The 12703-nt window shown below is 44.5% G+C and overlaps 1 protein-coding gene across 2 annotated transcripts in view; it reads right to left on the minus strand.

Annotated features, from left to right (window-relative positions):
* The window catches only part of NR6A1 (nuclear receptor subfamily 6 group A member 1), a 98908-nt gene that overhangs the window by 76922 nt on the left and 9283 nt on the right, over positions 1–12703 (minus strand). Inside the window, exons 2-6 of one of the 2 annotated variants that reach the window (XM_087752975.1) lie at positions 7874–7993; positions 6715–7060; positions 5710–5833; positions 3565–3674; positions 2160–2219 (exon numbers count right to left, since the gene is read on the minus strand). In XM_087752975.1, coding sequence (XP_087609101.1) covers positions 2160–2219; positions 3565–3674; positions 5710–5833; positions 6715–6952 — 532 coding nt within the window. In that variant the 5' untranslated portion in view covers positions 6953–7060; positions 7874–7993. Of the gene's footprint in view, positions 1–2159; positions 2220–3564; positions 3675–4051; positions 4813–5709; positions 5834–6714; positions 7061–7873; positions 7994–12703 lie in introns of those variants that run through there. The other variant, XM_087752976.1, reaches the window with a different exon arrangement.

The raw sequence follows: 12703 nt of genomic DNA on the forward strand, positions 1-12703 counted from the left end.
AAACGTTAAAAACTACAGTAAGGGGGCCATCCCCCTGTCCGCTAACGCATGACAAGCAAAAGGCTTAAGCAGACACTCCACAGATCCCCAATGCTCTGGCTGCACAAATAAGCCTAAGAATTCAGTTTTCTACTCTGTTGTGAAAATTTTCAAGATTTTTGCTTTAATCATGTTTGGTAATGAGACAGCAAGGGGGAAAAAAAAAAAACTTACTGGGGGAAGACAGGTTAGCAGACATGTTCATAATTTTTCAAAATCCATGCTTGGGAAGTTTTAGATGTTTCTGGCACCAACTGTTCGCTCCCTACCAGAGGCCGCCACCCCGCAGAACCGCCTGCCCCGGCTGTCGGCCAAACCGAACACATCAGGATGATGCTGAGCACCGGCGCGTTCAGTGCTGCCACTGCAACACAAGCTGGGCGGCTGGGGCTGGCGAGGTGCGAGAACTGCCCCAGCAGGAATTGCCAGGGCTCGTCTATCGGCACCCAGAGGCTCCGGCAGGCCACCGAGGGCTAAACCTGCTGCAGCACTTCAAGGACGCCGGTGCCCAGCTGCCCGCCCAGCCCTCGGCCCAGCCGGCGGCACCCTGGCAGCCCACCAGCACGCCCACGCCCCGGCTGCTCCACCGGCACTGAAGGGGGGACCGAAAGACAGGAAGACATCAAAAGAACTCAAGGAGCTCAGTTTATTTCGTTTATCAAAGTTTATATAAATATCTTCATAGGGAACAGAAGTTTGACAAGCATTTTTCAGTTTAGCAAAAGAGAACAGACATGAAAGCTGTAGCTAGACAAATTCAGACTAGCAATAATACACAATTATTTAAGGGAAAGAGAGAGGGTCATTCAGTTCATGTCAGATAGCCTTGCTTTTAGTATTTGGCAGATACATTATGATGCGAGAATGCTGTGGAAAATTTAGGTTTTTGGTTTAGTACCTTTTAATGCATGAGAGGCCTGAATACAGTAAATCTGAGCTATGCCAGGCTACGAAGGTTCAACAGAATATTAGCCAATGTATCTTCATAAACTATACATGTGTCTACACAGCAACTTAAATTATTCTACCTAAGCATGTAAAACTACCTGTTTCCATATAGAAGTGATCAACTACATGAAAACCTAGCTAGATGCCTACAAAAGTGTGCTTTATTAATCAACACACAAATAACATTTGCAACTGAGCCTATTACACATTCATTCCACACGACTGTTCTCGCCCTAAAGAGGAACCATATATTCCCACTGTAGAGGAACCACAGTTCTCCAAAGCTTCAAAAGGTCTCCAATAAAAGTGCAAGTCCATCAGCACAACGCCATAAGTGGGAAGGACAGCATGCTGACTCGGGAAGGCTTTTAGCAGTTCTGAACACCTGAGCATTATTTTTAAAATAAGCTGTCAGTTAATAGTCTGCCACATTTGAAAAATCCAGAGTTTCCAAAAATGACATGACAAGTTGCTTTAAATGAAAAATTCGCACAGAGCTCATCCCTCTATTACGAGCACAACTGTTTTGAATTTATGCCTGTAACTCCTGCAAGTCTGACAAGGACTTGTTGCCATCTAGTGGATTATAATTGGCAAAATGCCTTTGGTCCTTGGACCCAGCAAATACCACTAGATGGAGTATGAAGAGAGAATTCTGAATTCATATTATTTTAGGTGTCCAGCAGCTCAGATTTTCAAAGTCTCAAAAAGTTGCAGGCCCAGAATTACGGTGAAATTGAAGATGATTTCACCAACTGGTTTCAGTTTCATGAGGAATTCCAGGCTATAGATTTCCAAGTATGATACTGAAACCCTTCAGAGAGATACTTTTATATCAGCATCATTTATGAGCGCCTCAGGTGATTGTATCACTAACATACAGGCATCGACTTTACAGCTTTCACTGATCCTTCTCTGGTGGCAAAAGATCTCATGCAACCTGCGTTCTGCTGGTGTGACAGGGATGTACAGACCTGGTCTATGCTACTTCTGTGAGAAAGATCTGATCAACTATCAGATACGGGAATCCCCACCTCCATGAGTACGCATTAGCTCTAAAACCTCTCAAAGTCTCTACTGCGAAGTATGAATTCATATCTTTGGATTACTTTGGATTATCTCAGAATGAGAAATTCCACCTCATCACACGTGGCAAGAAAAGGGGTACTTACTGCCCATGGAGTTCATAGGAAGGACAGGAGAGGAGGAACTCATCTGCTCCACGTCTGCAGCTAATGGGAAAGTGAAAATGAGAAAGTTGTGATGTGCATGTTTCCAAGGAGTCTGTAATTTTTAAAGCTTTCATTTACATTTAAATTGAATATGCATATCTTTGATCGCCTGAGGAAGCTGCTTGAAGAAGCAGTTCATTTTTAAGTGTCATCCTTCCCTCTTAAGATATTTCTCACTCATACACGTTACCTGCAGATCTACTTTCTGAGCAGTCGTATCGGTAATCTGTAACTTGCGATGGTTTGACAATATCAATTCAGAACAATTTTGAGCACAAAGAAATTCTGAATTATATCAGCTTTAAACTGTATACAGCATCAATTTGTAAGCAGAGCATTACTGTGGAATGACGATCTCCCATCTGCCCCCAGTGCACCTTCAAAAGATTCCCAATAGGAAGGGAGACCCCCTTCCAAAGGCACACAAAATGCTGGCGTGTGGTCTGCAGCAGTATCAGAAACAAGTGTCTTTAAATACGCGACACTCCAAAAGCTTTATTTTCTAACAGCTGAAAGGAGAAACAGCACTACCTCCCTGCGTTTTGAAAACGAAAAACCCCAAAGCCAGAGCGCGATCTGGACCAAGTGCCAGATGCCCTCTGCACTTTGGGAAGGGTCCACCTCTCCGGGACCCAAGCCAGGGAAGAACCAGCTTCCAGTAACAGGGGCAGTTTTAACTAAGATTAGGCAAAACAACGATATATTCTTTGGGGCTCGATCTCTCTCTCAAAGAACCACATCCACTCTTAGCACATCACCACAAATGCCCAAGTCAAACAAATCAGTCTCCATCTCCATCATTTCGATGCTAGTAGATACCACATAATTATATATTATATAATTCTCGTTTAGCTTTAAGACCCAGTAAATGCATACTACAAGTTTACATTCCTAACCACAGAACACAGCCCCAGAAGCATAACTTCAGCCCACAGCCAGAGTTTGCCGTTGGCCCAAACCCCGCGTTTCACATTCTTACAATTCCGATTTATTCGGCAGCAGGCAGTTCCCCGAAGACCACTGTTTACACTGGAAAGTGCAAAGTTCTGCTCTAATTAGGCAAACCACAAACAAATGTAAACACTTTAGCAGCCCGTTTTGACAGAAGAGCAGAGCAGACGCAGCAGCGGGCCTGCGCCAGGCTCCCCCGCCGCAGCTCGCAAGCCCTTCGCTTCGGCGCCCGCGCGCCCTGGCCAGGCAGAGCCGGCAGCTTCAGTTCAACACGCTGAATGCCAGTGACAAACGCAACACCAGTTTTATTCCGAAATGCCCTGGGTTACTCCTGCCCTATTCTCCATTCAGTTATCAAGACAGTCACTCCCCAGAACATCTAAGCGTTTATAACCTGGTTTGGCTCTTCCTTGCAGTTCTTGCAGCAGTGTTCGGGGAGCTGCACGCGACAGGCTGGGCTGCAGCATTTCTGACGCGCTGGGGGACCTCTCCCAGGTCTCTGATCTGCTTACAGGAAAAAACTGATTTTGCACTTTCTATTTTCCACCTTATTACTATAACCTCCCTAATGTGGGAACTGCTAACCCTTTGAAAGAGCTAGCAGGTCATACACTATATACATTTTTATATGTAAAAAAAGATTCTTCATATGCACTACAGCAATTTCAAATACCTGGAAAGTTTTGTATTTTTTTCCTATTTAAAGCTACATATGCTTTCACATATAGCCGAAACAACCTGAAAACTAAGTGCAGCATTAAAGTTACTTTTATTCTTCCGAGAGTGGTAAAATTTACCCCATGTAAACATCAGTATTGAGCACAACTCTGCTTTCAGAAAGGTTGAAGTAACAGATCAGCAGATGGTCATTTAAAGGTTACCTGCTGCTCTCCGGCAAGAAGAGGTCAGCTGCCCTACAAGCCAGCCAGATGGCAAGGAGCAGGCTCCGAGCGGCCAGCAGCAGCCTGTACCACTTGAGAAGCGATTGTCTGAGTAACAGTCACTTAGGGTCGTAAGCTACACCTGCAAACATCTGGAATAGTTTATCGAGTATCATTCGACAAGCAACCAAATAATGCATGTGCCTTCTGAAGAGAAATTTCTGCACGGTAAGCATTTAGAGAGATCCAGTTCAAATTTGTCAAGTCCCATAATTTTAGATTGTTCACTATAATGCCATGTTAAAGGCTATAAACAAAAGTATAACAAGATTTCCTAGCTATACTTGGAAAGGATCATTTCAATTCACACTTGAAATTATATATTTCAGTTACTATTTCTAATATGTTCCCCAAGGCTAACCCTGCGGTCACAGCAGCCTGGTTGTCCAAGTCTGAAGTGACCCGAATCGCCTCAGTGTGCTGCCAAGGGCTGCTGTAGACCACGCGATGCCGTACCCAGCAGCTGGCCAGGAGCCCGCAGACCACGCGAACGCGGCGAGTCTACGCTATCAGAAGAGCGGGAACACCTCAACGTTTCTGCTCTTGTGCTACTGGCAGAGGGGCACTTATAACCTATTAGTCTCAAAATCATTCTTCAAATTTTTTTTTTCAGTAAAGTATATAAAAGTGCAAGTACTTATCTTGCAACTTGCCTCGAATAGGTGGATTTTAAAATTTCTCTCATCCATGTAAATTAATATGAAAAAAACTCAAAGACCTCTTCATGGAACATGGCAATGCTGGTTTTGTTCTCTTATCCATGCCCCTCACCCTCCCCTCCAGCCCTTTTCATTTTCATAATTGTATGCAACACGCTAAACTCCTCAAAACAATTCAGCTAAGAGAGCTGAGATCGGGATTAACAACCAGCTAAGATTTTGGAAACTGGTTTGCTCTAAAAGATGAAAAGGACAAAAGTCTGCTCAGCTATGAAGAACAGCTGCTGCCAATACAACTATTTACCCTCTGACCTCTCCTCTGCCCAGTAAGTGAACAGTGCCAATTGTTTTCTTGTATTATATACTGTTTACAAGCCTTGAGTGGCATGAAAGGAATTAATAATTTAGCTCATGGAGCTGATGACCTTTATTGGGGTACTCCTATTTGCTGGGCAGAAATCAGAGCAAAAAGCTCCCTTGAAGCCACAGGGTTTCTTTAAGAGTTTCTCACTTTACAGCCTAATTGGCCACCATAACATAAATCAATTATTTCTCCTGTTTTAAGCAACAATGCTACCTATTCTCAACAACTCGATCTCTGACTTCCCTTGTATCAAGCCCGGCCTTGTTCTTTGACTTTTACAACTGTATAGTAAGCATGACGGCAAGGACAGCTTGGAGAACTGCGCAGGATTAGGAACCTTTGGGAACGCTAGCAAAAAGAGGTTATGCTATTTTGAACTTCTCTTGACCTGTGGCTGCCCTTGTCCCTGTTTATGCTAATGGCAGGGGTATATGGGCTACTCCTAGAAATGAACTTAGCCTGAACCTGGGACATAGCATTGGACTTTGAAGATACTGGTACGTGAGTTTTGGTACCCCCTCCCCAAAGGTTGTCGTCTTACATACAGGAAGAGTACAGTAGGTAAAACATGGTACCTGGAACAAATGCAGGGATACCCAAGATCAGAAGCAGCAGAACATGCTGATTCAGCAAGTTGCATCATCTTCCACTGCTTCTGACCAGCTGCTAGCCTTCTGAAGATCAATCCCACACATGGATCTGTTTGGTAAAAATGCAGTGGTGCTTGTGGGGTCAGAAGGACATTTGCAAACAGAAGGACATTTGCATAGTGAAGTCTCAGTAAGTTGGATAACATTTTAGTAAGGACTTTCTGAAGTATGCGTGCTAAAACCAGGAATTCTGACCTTAGAAAAAATGGAGATGATGTAACATTACATTATCTTCTCCCTCCCAAAGCTGAAACTGAGGCACCAGAACTTCCAGGTAAGTGATGGTACACCATCCTTAAGACCTTTCAGTAGAATTATACTTCTACTATAATTGATTAATTCAGGTTGGAAGGCATCTCTGGAGCTCACCTAGTTGAACCTCGCACTGGCAGCAGACCTAGCTTCAAGGTTGGATCAGCTTGGGCAGTGGTCTGCTCACTCAAGCTTTGAAAGTCTCCAAGGATGGAGACTCCATGGCCTCTCTGGATACCTGTTCCAGTGCTGCATCACTTCCACTAAGTTTTTATCCCCCTCCCCAAGTATCCAGTAGGAATTTCCTTTGTTGCAACTCATGACCATTGCATTGGCCTTTTGCTGTGTACCTTTGAAGAGTCTGGCTCCATTTTTTCCTGTAACCCTTTTAAAGAACTGGAAGACTGCCAGTTAATCCCCACTTAGCCTCCTCTTCTCCAAGCTAAACAAATGCAATCCCCTCAGCCTGTCCACATTTGTCATGCCTTCCAGCCCCCAACCATCTCAGCAGCCCTTCAGTGGGCTTACTTCCATTCAGCCTGTCTTCTGCTGGGAGGCCCAGACCAGCAGAGTATTCCAGAAGTGACTCTGCCATGTCCCAGAGGGGAATAAGCACCCCCCTCCCTCCACCAGCATGCCATAAGCTGTCATCACCACAAGCACACCCTGCTGACTCACGTTCATGAGGTTCCCCAGGACCCCGGGTCCCTTCTGCAGAGCTGCTCCCCAGCCCGTACTGTTCCACCGGGTTATTACATTCCAGATGCAGGGCTTGACATTTGTCTCTGTTTAACTCTGACGTTTCAATCAACCCCTTCCTCCAGGTTACTGAGGTCCTTCTGAACAGCAGCTGTGCCCTCCCAAGTATCAATCCAGTGTCATCTGCAAGTCTGATGAGCATACTCCATCCCATCATCCAGATGGTTGATGAAATTGCTGAATAGTATTGGCCCCAATATTGACTCCCAGGGACAACCACTGAATAACTGGCCACCGGTTAGTCTTTGAACTCTTGACTGCTACCCTTTGAACCAGATAGGACAATTTTTCACCCACATTTGCCTTGTAGCCCAGTTTGGCTACAAGGATGACATGGGAGACACATGAAGAGTCTTTGTTAAGGTTAATGACAATATTGCTTTCTCCTCATTCAGGGATCCAGTCATTTCATCGCAGAAGGAATGAGGTTGGTCAGGCATGATCTCCCCTTGGTACACCCATGGTAAGTGTTCCCAATTACCCTCCCGTCCCCTTCAAGGGCCTGGAAACATCTTTGAGGAGGATTTGCTTCATACTCTTCCCAGGGACTGAGATGAGGCTGACCAGCCTGCAGTTCCCCAGATCAGCTACTACTCAGCAGAGCTGAGTTAGAGGTGATTCGTTATTCCTTATCAGCTAAATTTTACTATACAGAGACATTTCTCCCCTTTCCCCTACATCGGGTAGGGCTTCTTGTCTCACCTCAACATGAAAACACATGCTGTTTGGAAAGAGGAATGGGAAGTAAGGTCACCTCATGATAAATATTTTTAATTCTTTTCACTAACATGGAAAGCAATCACAGCTCCTGCTTACCAACATAACTGAAAAGAAACATTCACAGCAGTTTAATGTTTCACATACTTAAAGAGCTATACCTGCACTGTATTCTCAATAAACACTATACAGACATTGTTATTTTAAATGCCTGTTTACATTCCAGTAAAATTCTGTCGGCATGGTATCTGATTTATTGATGCCATCAAAAGTCACAGGATTCCTGAAATGCCTCCTGAGACACAAAAAATCAAAGTAGAAAGGAGATGCATGTTGCTGTGGTATCAGCTTTACCACATACCTTATGGAGCAGATTTCCAGAAGCCTTTCTGCGTTTTCCGAAGCGGAGCGCAGTGCCCCTCCTGAGAGCTGACCACCGCTGCTTCACCGGGAGACTCGGCAGGCTCTTCTGTAAAACGGGCTGGTGCAGAGGGAAGCGCTCTCAGAGCCACCACTCGGCAGCAGCAAGGTACATGGACTGCTCTCAGCCAACTCACTCCTCTAAAGGGGGTTCATATAAATTTTGCATCTTATTTTAGACTTCAAGGCTACAGAAAGGGAAAACCTAGTACAGAGTCAAGAAGCAAAGCTTTTCAGAAAAGTAATTATGATGAAGAAAGCCTCCAGGCATGTCCTAAGTGAAAAGTGGCATTCGGTCACTTAGTGCAAGCCATCAGAAGGGCTCCAGGAGGTGCTCTGGGTGTTCATTCAAAGGGCCTGAAACTGTGATAATCAAGCCTAAAAACATCTCTCACTAAAACATTAGTTTCTTTGCCTGTAAATTGAGATTCATGTTAATCTTTCTCCACAGATCAATACTGAAGTGTTTTACAATCTTTTGGTGACATTTCCTTTCACTTTCAAAGCGTTTCATTCAGAACCAAAAGTACGTGTTCTGAAATACTAAACAATTCCTGAAGAAGCCAGGCTTTTAAGCACTGAGGCCGATCATCAGTACAGCACTGTATGCTCACATTCAATTATCACAGACAGATGAGGATTTCAGAATAAAGTATTTCCCTTATTCACAAGGCTCATTTGTTTTTAAAGAGGCACTATATCCTGACTTGAGGACAAAAAAAGCCTACAAAATGAAGTAATAACCAATAGTAAAAGTCATTCAGTTGAAATTGTATTCTTAATTTGAATTCAGTTTCAGTTTGCAGTCTGAATATTTATATTGGGTCTTCTCTTCAGGAACCTCTTACTACCCAAGATATTCTCTCTGCAGCTGTAATTTAACAGTGTAATTACTCTCAATCATTTTGATAAGCCGAATAAGCCGAGACTGTCAGGCTGCCCCAATCTTTTCAGGCAATTCCCAATATTTTGAGATATCAGCATGAGGGTTTCACGCAGCATTACAGTGCCATCATTCCAAGGCAGCACCGTCAGTATTAGATAGGCAGTAATCATAGGAGACCCACTTTCAATTTCCAAGGACCATATCAGTGCTTGTTGCTCCTGCATTGCAACAACAGGCGCTTACTCAGATCTCTGTTTCACAGCCAGTGCTTCTCGGCATGCCGTACCCCATTCCACAGGCGTGCTGCCCTTGTCCCTCGGCATGGCATTTTGCATCTTCTACGCCTGGAGCCCATTCTGGTTGAATAGGATATTGCCTACCAGGCAGCCCAGACTACTCCAATATTGAAAGATCAATTGCATAATCCTTCTGTAAATCTGTGGAAATTCTTTATTTACTTTTTGATCACTGATAAAGCGTTAGCCAACACAAGCTATACTACTACAGCAAAATCCATCTATTGAGTCCACTAGAATTATCTACATTAAAAAATAGAATTAACTGCTATTATACAAGACTAGAGATGCCACTGGTATTTAAGAGTTAACATCAGCCCAGCTGATGTTTTTATCTACTGATAAAAATAGCACATTATGCCATACAGAATACAGTAGAAAAGCTGCAAATTAGCCAGTGTCCCCAGAGGTGAGTGGTTCTAGACGCCAACCAGTGCGTCAGGCTGGAAACACTACTGTAACGGACCTTTTCACCACAACGCAGGTAACGTGCCCTTTTAATTCAGCAGCTAGTGCGTGAATGGCACTGACAAACCGGGATCCTGGAGAAGCACTGACACGTGATGAGTCTGAAAATAGCTTTTTTCCCCTAACCTCAAGGTTAATTAATTTAACAGCATTTATCTTCAAATTTTAATTAGTGGGGATAATATTACAGCTTCTAACTGTAATGGCCTTCAGCTGCACGTTGCCAATGCCTACTAGGACTTGGCTCGCTGCACTAGCCTGGAGATGAGCAGACTAACTAGTACTTACTAGGGGATGAATCGTGCTCTGTGGGAGGATCTTGACAGAATCCTGGAGTGTGAAAAAGTAAGCACTACACATCGCAACAAGTTCCCTCATTGTTACCACAGGTACACAGAAAGACGGAATCGTCCAAATCAACCACTGAATGTCTAATCAGCATTAAAACAGCATTAGAGGGAAAGAGCTTTACAACTGCCTCGGTGCAGTACCTTCCTATAATGCTCGATTATGGAATGAGATGGTTGGGTTGCAGCAAACATGCTCACTATCATATAAAAGCTACTGTTGGCATTCTGTATTTAAACCTACAAGTCTTACAGTTCAGCACATGGAAGCGATGCGTTTTAGAAATATGATACATTCTATATTGTACAAATCAATCACCAGAGCTGTAGCTCTCACTGCACATCACACGAGAACCAAATCAATGAACGAGCTTAACATTTAATTTGTCAGCGTGGACATAGCTGTGGCTGTTGCTCTTTCATTTTTGTGAGGCCTTCATTTCCCACAGGCCACCTGAAAGCAGTCATCGGCATAAACCACAACACGCAACAGATGACCTGTCCTTCAGAGGCAGCGGGCTCAACCCCGAGTTCCCATGCCCGTGGGACGCCCAGCAACGGGGCCGGCGCATCCAGGCCGGGGCGATGCTGCAGCAGGGCAGGCACCCTGCGTTGTGCTGGATACGAGACAGCCCTGTGCACCGCGGCTCATCAGAGCTCCCGCAGTCGGGCCAGCGCTAACCCTGAACTTCCCCCCGAAAACAGATATGAAAGTGGCTGGTACACTGCAACTTTACAGCTACCTGGACCCAGACAGTGGTCACAGCTTGCCATGACTATAATGCCTGCTATGGAATATAGGAGTTTTATAACCTGTAAAAAATGTTTTCCTTCCGTTATTGATTCAAGCATCTTGCTCTCATGAAATTCAGTGATCTACAGCTTTCCAGTCTCATTGAGTACTCCCCTTTCAGCCCTACCAATACCAGTATCTGGGGTTTTGTTGCCGTGAAAAGCTTACGTTGAGCATTTGGCCTCCCAGGGATGGGGATTACATACAGGCAAGAACCAAGGGAAATTGGATTCTTTCTCCCCACCTACCTCTCTGCCTACTTTCTACCGTGTTTGCAAACCGTATTAGCTCCTGCTGCTTGCAATTCCAGGAACACTTCCCTTTCTCTTTGGGGCTCATTCCAGCCGCATCTGTCTACTGCTATAATCGCATTTTGCAGGATGCCGCATCTCTTAATAGCTTTTAATTGTGGTAACACACATCTAAGCGTCTTAAAAAGCACATCAGAAACTGTTTGACAGCTAGAAAATATTATTCAGGATAGAAACATCATTCTGATATTTGTGGATATTTGTCTCCACTTGTACTAGAAAATTACCTTAAACACAGGAAAAATATTGTATTTTTAAAGAAGGAAGCTCCCATTCTTCTCAATGGGAAAATCATTTTGGAGTTACTTTAGTACACACTGTTACTCTGAAGAGCAATCTGAAATTTTAATTCTAGTTTAATCTAACTTAGTAAAAATAATACAGGAGTTCATGTTTTGCTGGTTTCCATGAAAAAGCAGTGTACAATTTTGCTTTTTTTAATATCAGGTTTTAAGACATATGATTACAAGTTTTATAATTCTAAAATAATTGTTACATACACTGCTAAGGGAAATCTATTTATACTCTTCCTTTTGAAGCTGAGTAATCTACTAGGTGAACAAACAAAAATGTTTAAAGATCAGCATTTTATACATTTTTTTCAAAACCAGGGTAAACATTCAGTAGCTGTGATTTACCATTCTGGTTTTTTATGCAGCAACAAAAAGGCAGCTTAAAGGAACTGGCTCGTCAGTAAATCATCTCCCACTGTACTGACAGCTGGAGAGGTGAGCTGTACCAGTATCTCCCCTCTGTACAGGCATACACCTTGTTCACCATCCACTTCAGGGCAGTCAGAGCCTGCTCAGAGCAGGCTGCTGTCCCCTGGGCGCAGCCCCTGCCCAGCCTGCGCTACTCCTGGGCCCCTGCACCCCAAGCCCTCTGGGCCAGCACACCCACGGCAGCCGCCCCACAGCCAGCGGGAGCACGCGCCCACAGCGGATCCCAGCCGGGCCCAAAGCTGGAGCATACGCACTTCATCAGCAAGCCACCTAAATACAAATCACCGCCGAAGCCAAGGAGCTACTGCTTGCACTCTCTCCTGAACGCCTCGACATGCTAAAGCACAAAACAAACACTACAGAAAGCCCGTGATTTCAATGGGCAGCAAATCAAATTAAAAGAAGTCGGGCAACATTTCATTTGAGGGGCAACTCAGACTGGTGCTAGTCTTGTATGTGGGTCAGGAAAGAGAGTCAGTACTTCATTGTATCTGCTGGGGATCCACGTGAGCCTTCCAGCTACCTGACCTGTGGCACGCTCATCTGCAAAGCTTCTCGGCGCAGGGAGAGTGCACTTCACCTGATTAGAGTCACAACAAATATTAACATGCTTTTAAAGTTGTAGCTTAATTTTTAATCCCTGTGATAAGAACTTGATGGGGCTTGTGTTCCTGTTGCTCCGCAGGTGGATGCTGCGGCACCCACAAAGCACACCGCTCCCTGGGAAGGCACCGCTCCGTGCTGTCATTAGGACTGCTCCCTCTCTACAAGGCCATGGCATTAGTGAGACACGACCCATGGGTCAGCTTTGGCTTCAGACCAGCCAAGGCAGGACAAGACACAGGCATGGCAGCTAACGACACATACACCCTCAAGGAGAGAGAGTCATATTTTGTTTCGCAACAGTATTCCCAGCTTTGAACAAGGAACAGAACAAGTCGCTGGAGA

The sequence above is a fragment of the Nipponia nippon genome, unplaced genomic scaffold (assembly GCF_047370975.1).
Source record: "Nipponia nippon isolate SJK-2023a ecotype South Korea unplaced genomic scaffold, ASM4737097v1 scaffold_16, whole genome shotgun sequence".
In the NCBI taxonomy this organism is placed as follows: domain Eukaryota; kingdom Metazoa; phylum Chordata; class Aves; order Pelecaniformes; family Threskiornithidae; genus Nipponia; species Nipponia nippon.